The sequence below is a fragment of the Micrasema longulum genome, unplaced genomic scaffold (genome assembly GCF_059751315.1).
Source record: "Micrasema longulum isolate JH-2025_06_02 unplaced genomic scaffold, ASM5975131v1 h1tg000024l, whole genome shotgun sequence".
NCBI classification, from domain to species: Eukaryota; Metazoa; Arthropoda; class Insecta; order Trichoptera; family Brachycentridae; genus Micrasema; species Micrasema longulum.
In genome coordinates, this window is record NW_028277232.1 from 1,319 (window position 1) to 20,320 (window position 19,002).

At 31.7% G+C, this 19,002-nt stretch overlaps 1 protein-coding gene across 1 annotated transcript; it reads left to right on the forward strand.

The window, feature by feature from the left end:
• Window positions 1-664: 664 nt before the first annotated feature.
• On the forward strand, window positions 665-16,596 carry LOC148285536 (endocuticle structural glycoprotein SgAbd-2-like). Its single transcript, XM_088243860.1, has 5 exons — window positions 665-803; window positions 3,546-3,733; window positions 5,888-5,976; window positions 11,524-11,688; window positions 15,560-16,596. The coding sequence occupies exons 1-5, from the start codon at window positions 795-797 to the stop codon at window positions 15,685-15,687; spliced, it is 579 nt and encodes a 192-aa protein (XP_088099986.1). The 5' UTR covers window positions 665-794; the 3' UTR covers window positions 15,688-16,596.
• The last annotated feature ends 2,406 nt before the right edge of the window (window positions 16,597-19,002 follow it).

Consider the following 19,002-nt stretch of genomic DNA (forward strand, 5'->3'; position numbering starts at 1 on the left):
TGTTATTTACTATCCACTTTTTTGTATTAGATATTCCTTACTTTTCTGCAAATGCAATAAACTGTATTATTTTTTATAGTAAACGCCAATTTTTCACCAATGAACTATATTTATTTACGAGGAAAACAAAAAAACAAAACCGACACGAGCGTTGACTTACGACTGCGATAACTTAAGCATGTTCATTATTGTTCATTGTGATCTCTCAAATGCTAAGCATGTTTTCAGTGCCCTAAGTACCAAAAGTGCGAATAAGGGAACGATGAACAATTCTGGAAACAAGATTGAGTTATTATATTGTATATAGATCAACCGTGTGGATGTTGACCGTGCGAATTGTATTGATGAGGTAATCAGTATGTATGTACGTCCGAGGGATTCATTTTCGAGGGTAATCTCTTTTTATCCGATTTGCAAAAATGAGACGTTTAACAACAAGTTAGCCGTGAATATCAGTACTAAAATCTGGATATTGAGGAAAAACTCGATTTGTGGAGTAATTGTACGCGTGTATTGGCGCAAACTCGATTGGGCCGCACACACACACACAGGTACTTGGTAGTTTAATCGGGTGAACTGTATCTCTCGTGGTAGGTATCTGGTTGATGTACCTTTATAGGTATCGGCTTTAGAGACAAGTGCAGAACATCTCCGAGTATAAATACTGGAGCATCCTTCAGTGCATCATCAGTCGATACAGTTTAAACTGCCCAGCGATCCTTCTAGTCTCGTCCTCCGAAACTAGTGCACTTAAGGAATCTTCGATCATAAAGAAAGGTTTAATAATTTTCATCATGAAATTGGTAAGTGTTTTTTTTTCCAATTATCAAATATGACACGAAATATTTTTTTACTATTTTACCTTATTGCGATAATATAAGCCAGAAATAAAACAAATACAAAAAATCAGATCCACCGTGCACAAAATTGATTGAACAAAATATTAGATCGTAGAATAAAAATAACATAATTTAGGAATACAACAGAAATAACGTGAACTTGTTTCAATAAGAAAAATATACAATACCCTAACAACACATATTTAATCATAAGGGACAATGGAAACTTATTCGATATTATATTATTATAACAGAGGTTGAGAAAAACTTATTCCCATTGACTGATTATGAGATATATATTTTTTAAACAATAATATTATTCTACTATTTTAACAAGAATTGTGTTATTATTTAAACAGTTATAAATAAAAACAGATTTTACTTTAATCAATTAGTTTCGCTCGCGGAAATGAGTAAAAACCACGCAATTAATAAATTCCACTAAATACATGATAATTTGTATAAACCATATAATTGTTGAACAGTCGAACTCTTGTTTTTTTTAAGGCATATCCGGCTAAGCCTCTCGTTCAGAGGCTATGTTATGAAAAGTTATGAAAAATACACCACAACACTTAGACTAATTGAGAAAAAAAACGTTCTTGGATTTATATAGGTGCGAAGGTTTTCACGGTCACTGTTATCAATATGTTTCTTTTTTGAGTGATACCATGTGTGTTCACTCAGGTTACCCTGAAGATGGCTCCTGCAACGGTAGCCGAAATGTCGGAACAAATCCAACACACGCGGTATCACCCAAAAAAGAAACATATTGTTCTTAGATTTCTCTCTTGCAAATGGCGGGAATCGAACCCGTGAAGCCAGTTTGATTTTGCATCAATTTTCAAAATCAAGCGCAAACTGGATCAAATGTACTTTGGTGCCAAATAAATTTAAATAAAATGCGTGAAATAGAATCTTGGGCACTGAAAAAAATTCACGTAAGGAAAGCACTTTTGATAGATTGAACCCCTGACGTTGGACCGTACTTAAATTGCGTACATTTGAATTTGTTCATGTGCTATGCTTTCATTATCGGCAACATAAAATTTTCTCTTATTTTTTTTATTATTAAAAAATAAAATAACAATATTTGGGTTCGAGTTGAGAAATAACTAACTATTAAAAATGGAAATCAAGTTGTAGCACAGAGGGGTTCGAATATTGGACCTCTGATTCGTGAGTCTGCTATACTAGCCACAGGACCACAACCCAGTTTAATACTATGTTTTTGTTTGATTTAATTTGTTTTTAATTTCTCCCTTTAAAAAAAATATTGTTTTTACCTGGGGCAAGGTATTCTCAGTGTCATGTGATTACTACTTCTTCAATTACAAGTTCAGTTTATCTGCAACCAATACATATTTAAAAAGACTGCCCGGAAAAACATTTTAGTGATGTCCCGTAATATATACGGCTAAAATAGAAGTGTTATACAAGATAGTGCAAAAAATGAAATAATACTATGATAATTATTAATAAAAAAAAATAAGAAGTGCTAGTTCAATAACAGCCAAAAAATCAATAAATTGCGCGACCGACTTTATTTATTTATACTTTTACATTATGTATATTCATTTTTAAAACTTGTCAATGTTCCCTCACTGTGTGTTAGGCATGTTTCACAAAATGTGAAACATGCCTAAGATTAGCTATTTAAGAAAGTTAACATAATAATAACAATAAAAATATGTAATTAGCCGAATTATCATTAACATAATAAGCAATAAAAAACTAAAATAATCATAAAAAACATAACCAATTTATATAGACCATAGAACAATTTTCATGAACAGTACGCACATTTTACCTATTTGGCTTGATCCACTCATTGATTCGTGCGCAACCCACCTCCACCATAAATTTCTTAATAGCAATTTTATATTAGGAGAACTTACTGATTGTCCTTATGAATAATGGAAGTAGATTGTACACTTAAACTAAGTAGTAAGCCAATCCTCTTTGACCGAATCCTTTTTTATTTTTTTGCAGCATCAGGGTGGAGTATCTAGTAACTCTTGTATTTGTAACGGAAGGTAGAGAATAATGTTTACGTGCGTATAGTAACAAAGCTTTTACATAAAGTTGTTTCATAGATAATATCTATAACGTTTAAGAACATAGTAATTTATAATTAAATTAGTAAATTCATTAGATTATATTCATATCTTATTATAACAAATGTTCAAATTAATTAGATTTTGAAAAGGAGCAAGTTCTGGCTAGAGCAGGCACAAATTTTCCAGGGCACGGGACTTTGCCTGCGTACCCTGGCTACGGCATTGGTAGTGTGCGGTGGGCTGATAAGCTTACAATACTTGAGGTCCTATTTTATATTCCTGACAGGCTGGATGTGAACACTGGTTTAAAGGGTGGTCCTACACTGCAGTATTCGATTGTTTCTGGACTGGTATTATTAAAGTTATCTTACCCTAAACATGATTATGGTACGTTGTTATTTAAGTATCAACTCAGCACCCTCTCATTATGATTTATCTGTTATTTTTTATCTAAACCAAATGCATTCATGAAAAATAAGTCATTGCGGTTCCGTAGTATCGCTAAATGTAGAACAGAGATTCTTAATTCCTTTTCCTAACACGGTTATTTGCAAGAGTTTAAAGTAGACGAAAACGGAAATATTTGAGCAAAAACGTAAATGTTTCTTTCGGAATATCATCCTAACCAACTGCCGTCTTTTTCCAGATCGTGTTCACCTGTTTGGTAGCGTCCTGTGTAGCCGGGCGCCTGGAGAACACCTACCTGCCGCCCTCGGGGGCCGATCAGTCTGGGGGCTCCGGGCTTAGTGCTCCGGGCGGTGGCCCCGCGAGCCCTCCGGTCGCCATCATATCACAAACCAACGAGAACAACGGCGATGGCTCTTACAAATACAGGTAAATAAATAAATAATAAATTAACACGATCGTTAGTATAAACATAGGTTTATATTCTACATTAATCAGTAATATTTGACTTACGATCTGTACTAACTTCATATTTCTTATTGTGAAGTAAACAAGAAGACCTGATATTTTCTATTGATGGACACGACTCCATTTTAGAATACGAGAAAGGTTTTACACGATTTTCTCATTAAAACTGTTTTGTGATTAAATTCAAAGTGAGAACAATTTAAACAAATTTTCACACTGAAAATCAATATTTTCATTTTTTTTTTCTCAACTAAAAATTAAAAAATTGTATTTATTATCACTAAATAGTCATAAATAAATGAGCGTGTCTTTTTAAGTTGGTCTAGCTGGAATTCAAACCCAGGCTCTCATGTTTGTCTGTTTGTCAATGCGTTAGCTTCCTTACTGAGGATACATTCCTCCACATACCCGAAATCATTTTAAAGACCGCAGGTCTCCGTATCAGTAATTTAACTTTCATTACTCCGACGCTCGTCACATTATACACTTTATTAAAGGTTATTACATACATAAATTTAATCAAATTACAGTGAAAGGATTATTAGTAGGTAGGTACTACGTTTGACAATCTCAACACCAAGGGTTAACAACACCTTTGATGGAAAAGGACGGCACAAAGTATTTGTCATATTATTCCATTCGTTCTCTAAGGGGCGTATGCAATAAGAATATAAACGTAAGAGCAATCTCAGAACAAATGCACATAATTTCATTTTGTTCCTAAGAGTCCACGTTCTTAGAGCCGAACGTAATAAGTGATATATATTTTTTTATTTTTTATTAAGATTTTTCTTAAATGGTACATGTTTTTTTTCATCTACACAAATCTACTTTTATACATATAGTAAATTTTATAACTGTAACTCTCCAAAAAAATATACTAACTCTTGTGCTTGGCGAGTAACTTACACTGTTATAGTTATTTATTTTGGTTCACTGTTGTAGTGATTTTGAACATAAAAGTACAGGAGAAAAAAAAACATAGGATATAAATAGAAAAACAGAAAATAATAATACATTCATACTAATTCAAATTGAATGCAGTTTTTACATTTGTTCTAAAAAATTCTTTAAATTTGCTTTTAATTTATTTATATTGATTTAATATATTTAAACAGAATTGAAGAACACTTTTTAGAATGGAATACGGAAGCCTAGGCATTTACAGGGATTATAACCTGTCATCGGCTGGTTTAAGTGACCGACGTACACACCGTGTAACATTCACCACTCTGCCTATGTTTGAATATCTATAATATTCCTTCAATTCTTCCATATTACAATATTATGAGTTTGTCCAAATGTTTGTAAATAAAAGATTAAAGTAAAATGGTGAATTTTACACAGTGTGCCACTCAAACCAGCCAATGACAGGTCATAAGCCCTGTAAATGCCTAGACTTATATATCCCCTTCTTCAAAATGTTATCCATCTCTGCTGTAATTTGTTATTCTTCCACATGTGGATCCATTTGATGTAAAAGTTAAAGCTCTTCATAGGCAGAATAGTGAATGCCACACAGTGTGTAAAGTGGCCACTTAAAGCAGTCCATGAAAGGTCATAAGCCCCGTAAATGCCTAGACTTCTATATTACCGTCTATAAAATGTTCTCATCTATGTTGTAATACATTAATTTTAAAGACTTTCATGGTAGTTGAATCTAGTTTTCGACTTCAAAAATTTGGATAGACACAAAATATTGTACAATTTAAAAAGGGACTTTTTTTTCTATCAATTCATTTCAGTTATTTATGTTGTCATTATTTTTTTACGTGTATTTTTAATAATACAATATAATATAATAAATAAAGACATAAACAAATATTTACCAAAGTAGTCCCACGACGCTTAATGAAACGACGGATGACGCCATTACATAAACTTCTAGCGAATCTCAGCATTAGAATATCGTTTGAAGAAGTTTCGTGAGTTTTCCGACAGGTTCTCTTAAAATTTTGTACAGAATTCTTTAAAAACAATAACGCTTGCACAAAAATAATGTTGATGCCTGAATACAGAAACGTACAAATAAACATGTATTTTAAAACACAATTTTACATACTATAAATTAAATAAAAACGAATTTTTAATGGATACTATAAATTTTCTTTTTAGTTACGAGGCTGAAAACGGAATTAAAGTAGAAGAACAGGGAGAATTGAAAAATAAAGGAGACCCTGAAAAGGAAGCCCAATCGGCTGTTGGTAAGCAATCATTGTTAAATTTTTTAAGTAGAAGTGAGTTGAGTTTTGATTATTTACCCAAATATTTCATTTTTCCGACCATTTCTTGTGCTGTCAAAATGGGAATCGAAGTGTGGTAAAGTGGAATTCGAGCCTCGGACTTTTGGTTCGTGAGCCCACAACACTACCACGAGACCATAACCCGGTTAAAGTTTATCTGACACTGAATTCTGAAAAGTACTTTAAAACATATATTTTTTTAATTTGCTTACCTTCAATGTGTAAAAAGTTTTAAAATAAAAGTTACTTAGAGATGTTTTTAGTTTATGAGTAAAAACATTGTAAAATCAGCATTCAACCAAAGTTAGTTAAACTAACTCAAGAAACTCAACTCAACAATCTTAAGGTCGTTAAAATTTATGGCTTTACTTTAGAAAAAAAATTAACTTTACTAAAAACAAATAATGTACATATTGTCCTTGGACTTATATAATTGTACCAATACAAAGAATCAACGTTGCATTAAAAAATGACAAAATATATTTTTATTTTTTTTGTTTTGTTCATGAATTTAGTAGAAAAAAATATCCTTTAGAATCATTATTGAAATTAATATTTCCTGAATAAGCTTCATTAACCGAAGCTTTTAGTTTTTGTTTAGTCCATATAATATATTATTTTTACTAAGTGAAAAGCTATGTATCGTGGGTGTGAAACTAAAACAAATAAATGAAACAATTAATGCGTAATAAATAACTCATTGCAATAGGGAAATATCACATACATAGATAAAAATACATGAAATGGATTTAGGAAAATTAATTGTATTTTCAAAATCAATATGGACGTTGTGAATAAATGTTTTCAAGCATTTTAAAATAGAAATTCCTTAAAAATTATATCCCAACAAAAACGCGACATGTTTGGCCTCGATAATTGTGACGTTATAATTCGTGACGATGTTCTATTCAAATTTAAACGGTCACAAACAGCGTTCAAAATTTACCTAAATCGTGACGTATTAGGGGCGTGGCCAATACAACGGACCTTTTCACTGGAATTCAAAACTATAAATTTAAAAATATATTTTATGCTACCAACAAGTAGCAATTTTTTTTTCATAGACCCTTTTTAATTGAAAATTGTTAAAAAAAAATCCATGTTATTAGAAGTACTGATATTAATTATACATTACTTTTGCAATAATGCCTGAGAGGTGGCGTTAAGTGAGGCAATTAATTTATCTTACCGATGTCCATAAATAAATATGTGAAGACGGGGACATAAGTTATATTATACATTATACACATAGCTATATTACATCGACTTATGGACGGTATCATAATCTTGTTTTCGATTACAATATAATGTTATCATGTGTGGGCAGAATAAAATAGGTAGGTGAATCTTTATCGCAGACCTTTTTCACTTACACAACAATAAAAAGTTACAAAACCGGTCATGTTCCAAATAAAACCGAATAAATAATAATCATTGTCAAATGCGGCTTGTATGGACAGTAATTAATGTTTGTTATTAATAGGTTTCCAGAAAAAAATTCACCGTAACTTTGCGCTTAGTTTTCTTTTCGGCTTAACGGCCTCGTGGTGTAATGATCTCGGGTTCGATTCCCGACATGGTTGGTATGAAATATTTATTTAAAAGGGTGTTTTTACACTAGAATATTTTATAATCCCTAGACTGGTACCTGAATCGTGAGACTAATTATCTTACCTTCATGTAACATTTTTTTTATCAAGATACGCTGAAATTCGTGTACTAATACAGCGCCTTATGCACACTTACTAGAAAATAAAGATCAAAAGTAAAATAATTTCTTCTCCACAATAATTATTAAAGCACGTCTGACAAATTTTTAATTTCAACATTAACCCTGTAAATGCCTAGACTTCCATATTCCCTTCTCTAAAATGTTCTCCATTCCTGTTATAATTTTTTAATCTTAGTTTCAATTTCTTTATTTTATACGTTTAAGTACATTTTTAAAAATTTTTAATGCATACATAACACAAAAAAATATATACTTAAATTCAAATACACAAATATGGTTAAATAGAAATACCCAGCAATTAAAGAAAGGGGATGCTATCCTCTCTAAACCTTTTTTCACTAATGTGAAAGATGTCGATATCCGAAGAGATGCGGTTGAGTAATGACATTGCTTTTCCACTTTTCCAAATGACTCCCCAGGGGGTGAAATCTAGCCTTTTGTCTACAAACATTTGGAGTAACTAAAAAGATTGTAATATTCCTACTATGTTTGAAACATATTTCTTACACAAAATGCTATTTACCATTTAAATCAGACAATGACAGGTCACAAGTCTTGACTTCCATATTCTATTCTTAAAGTGGTTTTCGGGTTGTGCACCCGTGACTAGTGTCGCGGGCTCGGAAGAGCAAGGTTCGAGGTTCTAAACTCGCTTTGACAAATTGATTCCAATTTCCAAGTATAGAGTTATTTTCAGTTTGTTAAAAATGTTCAGTAAAATTGGAATATTCGGGTAAATTATAAAAACGCAACTATTTTTTTTTTTAAATGCTTCGTTAAAAATTGATCAGCTTTTTGTAATGTTTATTATTAATATCTAAGCTTCTCTTCAAAAAGTATCATTCAAAACTTTGTCCACTAAATTGTCCTAATTACGCAATATTATATTATCATAATAGTTAGAAGTAGGTAGAGTAAATGCAGGAAGTGTTAAGACAATGAGTGAAAGTGTTACAAGCTAAATGTACTGAGAATATGTAAATAGAATAAATGGACTTCATTCAAAGTATCTTTTATGTTCTTCTGAATTATGCTGTCAATAGGTAATAGATATTCAGTAACTGCTCTTGGGTAACTGAACGATTTGTTTCAGATGGACCATTTTTAAAATGTACATATTTATGTTGTGGTCTTTACAGTCAATGTAAACCATTTGAGGTTATAAGATTATGTTCATACATTCGAATACTGAATAAATCCAGAGATTTAGTAAATTATTGATTTTGCCTACGGTTAAAAGTTTGAGCACTAATAAAAAAGTTTGATTCTTAAAAAATACACTCTAAATTCTCAAAAAAATAAACCATGAAATATATTTATAATTTCTAATGAGCGTTAGATTAATAACGTTGTTTTAAGCTGAGGAATTCTGACTTATCAACGCGTTTCCAAAATATAAACAACAGTTGGAATTTATTATAAAAAATCGACTTGTCGACTTTCTGGACAAAATGAATATTTTTATTAAATAATAATATGGATTTAGAAAAAACCATTCATTCAACAGCTCTTAAAAGTAAATATCTACTATCGGTGATTCTAAATTTTAAAATAGCGTAAATATTAGTTAAATTAAAATCAATTGGAATAATAGGAAATGCCATTAATCGGTTTAAAGCTACTTAAATCACAGATTTCAAATATCGAAACTCAATAGTATTATTTCAGATCCAATATAAAATAATGTAGGAGTACCACAAGGCTCCGTGCTAGGACCTGTACTGTCAGCATAAGTAAAAAGGCAATTATTTGTAGATCATATTTTGAGACTGGATACTTTTTAGTATTTATCAACTTTATGCAAGCGTAAAAAAATAACCGCAAATAATCGTGAGTAAAAACACAGTATGTCAATTTTTTCTAAAGACTAAATCATTGTATGTGTCATATCTACATATTTTTTTTGGTTATGGATAGATATAAAAATATATGGATATATTGCGTAAAAAAATTAAAAGCTCAAAAAACATATTGTTTTTCATACTGATTTTTTTTACTGCTCATTACTACGTATAAAATGTTTTGAGTCTTATTGTAGAACATTACCTTACGTTTAAGAAATTTTTGATTTTTGACAAAAAACGGTATTCTCGCCAATGACGACAGTATATTGATTATCATAAATGACGAATCTCTAAAATATTGTAAAGTCCGACTATTTGCAGATGATGCACTAGTTTATATATCAAAGATAATTATATGAGAGTAAATAATTATAATAAATATGATTTGATAAATATTTCAAAATGGTCTTTTAAAAAAGTGAATAAATGAAATATCGCTAAAAAAAAATAATTCAAATATTGGGAGATAAAATATACCCCAAGAATGCAACATTTATATTTATAGTCTGGCCATAAATTCTGTGAAAAAAACGTATCTCGAAGTTTGATAAAAAATGAAATTTTAAAACACATCCTTAATATGTATCATTTCAAAATTCGGAAAGAAAAGTTATCGGTCGACCCTACTGTATAATGAGTTGCCTAAATAAATAAATGTAATAGAAAGCATTGAAATATTTCAATTTTTATTAAAAAATTCTAAAAGTTATTAAAATGTTATAAATTGCCTTACACGAACACGAATAAATGAATAAAACTAAGCGACACGTATAGAGTAATCATTTTTAAACATATAAATTACGTTGTAGTGAATTAGAATGAACACGGTTTAAAAGTATGTTTTCGCCATATAAAGCATGTGGAGGGAACATACGACTTACTTGGGTACAAAGTAGGTACCTTTCTCATCTGTGTAGTATGCAGTAATACCGATGCACATATGTGTGTACATAATAGTGCACTATGCACATTTACCGATTGGAAACGGGGACAAGGGTTACGACGAATAACCTTTCCAATAAGCTACCGAAAATCTCTAACAACCGGTTTCGTTGTTTGTACTAAACGGAGAAGACATCTGTTTTTTTTAAATCTAAGATTAGTTCATAGACCTTTGTCTCTTCTTTTTTAATAAAAAAAAACACAAAATGACCACTTTTACTAAAAGAACTCATAAGTAAATGATTTGTTATTTGTCATAAATGTGTAGTTAAAAACATTTTAATAAAATACGCTTTTAGGCAAGAAAGCAGCAAAAAACTCCCAATTTGATTTATTTTTGTTTTTTTTTCGAATTCAAAAATACCAGTGATTAACATTTCTTAAAAATATTTAACCTAACAAGAATGCCGTTAATTAATTCTTATTACTTTAAAAAGTAATAATTAATTAAAAAAATATTATATGGCTATGTTTAATTTTTTTAAATTGGGAAAAATAATTTAACTTCATTTTAAATACAGAAATGTATTTTACAATAACTACGTATTTACTTTGTGTAAAGTCAAAACATTTTAATAATGTTATGCAAGGTAAATATGTGGTTATAATATTTAATATAGGAAATCACAAATTTAGTACTTCGAATATTATTTTATGTATTTTTACCTTAGTAACTCTACTGATAGAGTCGCCTATACGGATAAAAACCATTCTATGATTATTGACCGCAAAATTAGCTACAGATTACAGCAATACAACGGGCTGAGGTACTCGGGTTGAACATTGCGAGCACTAACCGAAACCGTCCATTACACGTCTGTTGTTAAATTAAAAACTAAACTTTGGTTTTGACCAAGCCGAAAATTTTAAACGCTTTTGTTCTATGCAATAGAGCTTAAGGGCTTCTCTAGAGTTTTATCACTCTGAGATTTAAATTTCAATGCAAAGGACGATACTTTTTTTTGGTAACATTTGTTGTTTTTCCTTCAGGATCCTTTTCGTACCCCGGACCCGATGGAAAGATCATAACGGTTACTTACATCGCTGACGAAAATGGATTCCAGCCCAAGGGAGACCATCTTCCCACTCCCCCTCCTATCCCAGAGGCCATCAGATTAGCTCTGGAACAGAACGCTGCCGAAGAAGCTGCCACAGGTAAAGTATCTCACAGTCAAATTATCGACAAATCAAATAAGAGCAGTCCCTAGTATGTTTTCAACAAAATGCTTCTGAAGAAGCTGCCACGGCTCAAGTATATTTCAGTCAAATTACCGAGTAGTTAAATTCGCCACATATTACTCGCAATAATTTGAAAAAATAAATTTTAAGTAATAACCCGCTAAGCTTCTATTTCAAAGGGTTGTCAGCAGGTATCAAAGAGAGGATATAGAAGGAAGCAATAAATAATACACCACAACACCCAAACCAATTGAGAAAAAAAAAATTCCTTGGATTTGTTTCTTGCAGCTGGTGGGGCTCAAACCCGCGATGCCAGTCTCACAGTTTTTTTTTTTTTTTTTAAATTCTAAATTTTTTTTTTAAATTCCCGACAAACTGCAGTTAGCCGTCTAACCAACTGCGCCACGGTGCATGTCATTTACATTTCAATTTCAATTACATTTGCTTATAAAAAATCAAATAAATTCAAAGCATCTTAGAAGGTTTTAAACATTTTATGGGCAAGTTTTGGAATAGAATGAAATGGATTTTTAAAAAATATTTACCTTATTTGATGAACAATTTCAATAAAAGTAGATACAAAAAAATGTCTTCAATAAACCAATAAAAAACAGCAGTGATAGGACACATAACTGCGTTAACACATTGTCGTCGGGACACGGCATTTGCCGTTTTTCGCGGACTGTCGGTCAACCGCGGGACACGGCAAATGCCGTTTTTGTCGACTGTCGGTTGTTGGCGGGAAACGGCATTAAACGGGTTTGTTATCAGCGTGAAATAAAACGCCTTGAAGGGTGATTTGCTACCTGGGGTGCTAGGCGACAGTCTGTCGACGTTATTTGAGATGCCTTGTCCGGATTGGCTAGTGTGCCACTTGTAAAGGCGTCGCCAGAAATCTAGAGTTTTATGCGATCTCAATCTCCAGTTTAGTTTGAGTCATTTCACGTATTGGACTATTTTTCATACCGCTCGCACTGTTTTGTTTACTGTTTGGTATTTTCTTATTTGAATATATTAGCATTGTATAGGACGTTACCCCTACACAAATGTCTTTACAAGCCAATGATAGTGACGATGAAGTGTATGCCGACAATTTATCTAATTGTTCATGGAATGATGACATTGAAGAGTTGTCAGACAAAGAACCGAGTGATGATGAACAAATACCAAGACCTAGAACGTTTCACCGTCGCACTATTGAAAGTGATTCTGATTCGGAGACGAGCTCAGATGAGGATGTGGACGAGTGGTCATCGTTTGATAATCCTCCAGTTCTGGAATCGTTTTTAGGCCGCCGCGGTTTGAATTCAAATGTCCATTGTCCTCAAACTGTAAGTGATGCGATAGAGTTATTTATCGGTGATGATTTGTTTGAATATTTTATAAACGAATCTAATAGATATTACCACCAAAACTCACATAATTACAAATTATATAAAAAATCGGGAAAGTGGAAAAATATTACTTTGAAAGAAATGAAAAAGTTTTTGGGGCTGATTATTTTGATGGGACAAGTTCGAAAGGATATAAGGGACGAGTACTGGTCTACTGAACCAACAACCGAAACTCCTTATTTTGCTAAAACGATGTCCAGAGACCGGTTTCGGCAGATATGGAAAGCGTGGCATTTTTCTAACAATGAAGAAATCATAGATAGTTCCGACCGATTATGCAAAGTAAAACCAATTATTGACCACTTTTTACCTAAATTTAAAAACATTTACAAACCCCACCAAGAATTAAGTTTAGATGAGGGAATGATACCTTGGAGGGGAAGACTATTTTTTAGAGTTTACAATGCTTCTAAAATTGTGAAATACGGAATACTTGTGCGAATTTTATGTGAAAGTGATACCGGCTACATTTGCAATTTTGAGATGTATTGTGCACAAGGACTTAAATTACTAGAAACTGTAAAAAAAGTTGTATCTGAGTATACTAATTTATGGCATCATCTTTATATGGACAATTACTACAACAGTGTCGAAAATTGCAAGGCTTTATTGCTAAATAAAATAAGAGTTTGTGGTACCATAAGAAAAAACAGAGGTCTACCCAAATCATTGCAAATGATTAAACAGAAGAAAGGTGAATCAATTTTCAAAAGAAAAGGCGATATACTATTGCAAGTTTGGCAATCTAAAAAGGAAGTTCGAATGATTTCCACCATTCATTCTGCTGAAATGAAAGAAAGCCAGAACATGGATTGGAAAACGCGCAATAAAATCATAAAACCAACATCTATAATCGAATACAATAAGCACATGAAAGGTGTTGACCGTGCTGATCAATACCTCTCATATTATTCGATATTGCGTAAAACTACAAAATGGACAAAGAGGGTAACGATGTACCTGATAAACTGCGCACTTTTTAATTCATTCGTCATATTTAATTCGGTTCATCAACCAAAGATGAAATATAAAAAATTTCTGCATGAAGTAGCATTGCATTGGATAACCGACCGAATACCTTCTGATGATGAATTAGATAACCCGGATCCGGGACCATCGACACAACCTACGAAGCGAACACCAAAATTCGATCCTCCCGGAAGATTGTCAAAGGACATGAAACAACATAAATTAGGTAAAATTGTAGGTAAGGGTAAGAGAAAAAATCCCCTAAGACAATGTCGGGTATGCGCAGCCCATCAAAAGCGAAGTGAAACGTGTTTTATTTGCCAATTTTGCTGTGTACCACTTCACCCTGGAAAATGTTTCGAACGTTACCACACCGTAAAACATTATTAGTTTATAAAATAAACATTACATTTCGTTTTTTTTTTGTATTTTATTTTATTATGTATAGTTATATCATGTTGCCAAAGTTTTGTAAGGAAAAGTGACAACCGACTGTGCCACAGTGAATCAAGTGTTCCGTTAAATATTTCACCCTATTTTATCTACCCAGGAGAAATAAAATCAAACCCTTTCATTCCACACAGATAGACCAGTTGTTTGCAGAATGCAATGATTTTACTGTAATCCTTTGCAATGCCAGTTTTTCGTAAGTTCTTACCAATCATCCACTGCTTTTTACATGTATTTTTATTTTTTGTTTACTCAATTGTCATTGTTGTTTTATACAAGCATATACTTGGAGGAATTTATGTGATACATGCACTTATAGTGTGTGATGGATTGTCAACATATGAAGTGTACTGATTCCTTGAAAGAATAAATACTATGATTCATAAGTGGAATGGGCTCTTTAATTAGACGAGGCAACCGCAAAAGATCCTTTTTTGACAAGAAGCAATTAAACTTATGAGTTATTGAGGGTTCGCCTTGGCCTTAGGCGACACTGTTCAATATTTACGCGATCAGATTTCACACATCCAGCGATTGTAAAACTGCGGGCATGGCAACTAAACATTATTATTTATCATATAACTATATGATATGAATAAACATGTTATCTTTTACATGGAATTTTCAAATATTAAATATTGAATGCTATTTACTAAATTAATTTCAGGTTTTTATATTCAGTTTTGAAATGTGCTGAAATTATGATGTAATCAAAGCAATTATAATTTATTTTTGATGATCAAATGTCAAATATGATTTCTTTGAAAATTTCGATCGAAAATATTATTTGGTTTAGAAATTGTGTCAATTTTAAGAAAGCGATATATTTTTGCGCTAATCGCGAAAAACACCCGCTATAGGCTAGAGTCTATTGTTCGAAGCGCCCGACTACAATGTGTTAAATTTCACATTTCCTTTTTTTAACGGTATCCATCTCTGTTCTTGAAAACCCATGCCGAATATCATATTCGCATATCTCACGAAAACAGTTTATCATCATACTGCTAAAACGACGCCGATGCATCATTTTTCAGCGTCTCCCGGAAACGGCTACCCAGCAGGAAACGGATACCCGTCCGGCGGTCCATCCAACCAATACGTACCCCCAGCAAGACCAGGAAATAATGGAAATGGAAATGGAAACGGCGGATACAGATACTAACTGATGGTGACTAATCACACCTCTCCCAATGACGACTGACTTAAACGGCATCACGATCTAGGACACAATCGACCAATATTTATTTCACTAATTAGAGATTATACATATTAGATAACAGAACTTAATTTTATCAATGATATGGATTAACTGTACCGAAATCTATGAGAGCTTAAGCGTGATTACTTAGACACATTGAGTTCACTAGTACTAGTCGACCAAGGATGGGATTCTGAATCTTCTCTACTCCCTAGAGAGTGGTTAATTTGGGAGTTTTTAAATTTTTAACACGACGATACTTTGTTTCATATGATGTTTAAAACGGAAAAAATGAATGCGGTTTGGTCAATTCAACCTGATTGAGTGCTTGAGGTCGCGATAATGTTCTAAATGAATATCATCATGTTTGATTTCACGTGTTCATATTTATTTGACGTATAATAATCAGTGTGGCCAGATTTGAAGCAAAATATAAACGCATGCAAAAAATAAAATTCCGTATTTGAATCTCTCTCTAAGGGGTAAAAAAGATTCAAAATACCACCCAGGCAATGTCTTATGGATTACGATACTGTATGTAACTTTATTAAAAACGCAATGTTTGTTAATGTGCAATGTGCCTTCAAATGAATGAATGTATTTATAAATGCAAAAAAATATACAAAAGTATGAATGTATAAGTATGCTTATATTTCTCAATTTATGGTATACCACCAGAGTGATTCAAATGTGAATTAAAAATAGTACGTCCTTTTTTATTAAAGGAGTGAAATTTATTAAGGATCTTCGTTTGAATTAAAATGTCTAAAATTCAACTGTAAATTACCTGTAACAAAAACTGTAATTATTTGTAAATGATGTGAATATGAAGAATAATTTACAATATGTATTTAAATTGTAATGCAAAATACACAATATGTAAAAAAATATTTAAACTTTTATTATTAATGTCCAACTTAATTCCTTGAACCTTTAATTAAAGCTATGGAAATGGAGACGCCGATAAAATCCATATTTATTCTTATATTTACATTCTTCAACGATTTTAAAATGTTAAAAAAATACACAAATCATCATCGCTCCCTTTCCGCACTTAATAGTGTATAGGGCATTGCATTGGTACACCAATCGTAGCGTATCTTGATCATTTATGTTGAATAAAGGTAAGATGATCAGTCTCATGATGTAGAACTATGAAAATAAAAAGGGGCTTTAAAATATTCCAGTGTAAAAAGAGATTTATAAATGAATATTTAATTTCAACCTCATCCAAAAATATTGAAATTAAATAAATGTTTCCTTAAAACATATTCATCTTCAATATTTTTGTGCTATTGATATTCATCATTAACACAGTAAAGATTTATAACTCCGTCATTTAAAACATCTATTAAGGCGGTGTAAAATATTGATCTATTCATTTTTATAAAGTATGGAATATTACTTGAAATGTCAAATCAAATGTTTTGTCACAGCTCGGTATTATGGGTTCTGCTCCAAAGTGATATATGGAAAATCGTATTACAACATATAGAGGCCACACCTTTCTCCCAAGCATCGTCTTTAAGAGGGTAATCTTCATCCATAAATACCGAATTTAAGTCATTTTAGCAAAATCATACAGATAAATAGTTGGTAATTCATATTTATGGAATAAAACTATTAAGTACTCGTATAAATTTAGAATATTTTAAGTATATATAAATATTTTAATTTTTTTAAAAGAATAACTCGCTAAGCCTCTTCAAAAATGATTGTAGGCAAAGGCTAGATCCATTTATTGCTGTTGCAATCTTCCTCTTTCTTGAGAGGAAAAATATTTTTGAGAAGCATGACTGATCGTGAGCCCTGTAAATGCTATGACTCTCATTTTTAAGAAATAATTATCAATTTTGATAACTCCCTTAGGGTTGAAATCCATTATTAGTCTTCACATTGCACAACATTTAAACATGCTTTGAATATTTTAAATTAATCCAACTCCTATAACAAGATAAATAAAAATTCAAAAATATTTTCAGGCGCTGCGCAATAGGTAAAATAATTCACCATGATGAATTTCACCCACATAAATAGAGGATTAAGCTCTTTTACTACATAAAAGTTTACATAGCCGAAAAAATTTAGATGTTAGAATATAGGCAGAATGGTGAATGTTATACAATGTGTAAAATTATCACTGAAGCCAATAATTAGTTGTAAGCTCTACAAATGCCTAAATTTCAATATTCCTTTCTCAATTTTTTCCTCCTCTGTTTCTTTTATATGTGAATATATAAATTGAGTTTATACAAATCTATGGTTTATTAAAATTTGTCATTTTTTATGTTTTCAAAAATATTTATTATATTGTAAATGAGCGAAAATCGTAATTTTAGTATCAGTATTTATTGTAACGCTCATGCATTGTGTTTTCAGCGAAGTTCACTCCATGCGTGCCATTATATCAAGTTACTCTTGAACTCTTTTATATGTTCCGAATTCAGATTGTATGGGAAATAAATAAAAATATTTTGATTAGTTTGTTATCATCCATAAAAAAAATCATGTCCCCAATCTTCAATTTTGTTTTTAAGATATTTTTTATAGTGCATGTTTTGTATATTATATTTTTACATAACTCAGTATTTTTTATCTCTAGTGTAGTTATAAAAATATTTTGATTTATTAACTTGTACTGAAATTTAAACGAATCAATGAAAAGCTTCCAATTTTGAATTACTACGAATATAGATTGCCTTTCAGAAAATAAAGTGTGTTTTAAAGTATAAAAACGAAGACGATTTTTGGAATGTCCATGTTTTGCCGAGGGATCTGAGTACAGTGACTCGCATCTTAATTGTTACCCATCCGAAATGAGGACAAATTAACGTTCTTTGAGAGAAAGATGATGTAAATATTTTTAACAATGAAGAGGAGATCGCCTTTGTTAGCCAACTGAGTGTGGCGTGGACATGATACTCCGTAGGTACCGAGCCATAGATACATGCTGACGGTAGACAGAACACAACACGCAGTGTTGGGCAAGAGATGCTCATTCTTCAATCCCCGAGACCCGCACACTTCTACTCGTCTGCTTGCTGATCTCATGGCCACCCACTATATACTTCTAAATAGCCGTGAAACTCGAAAATTCTTAAGAACCTGAAAATTACCAAACTTTGGATGTCCTTAAAAAATATCTGATTACTTTATAGAAAAATTATTCGAATTTTCCAATTTTATTCGAACCTGCTATTATTCGAACGTAAAAAAATATTACAACAAATCAAAAACGAGCATGGAAAAAAAAACATATTTTTTATTTCTGTATTTTTT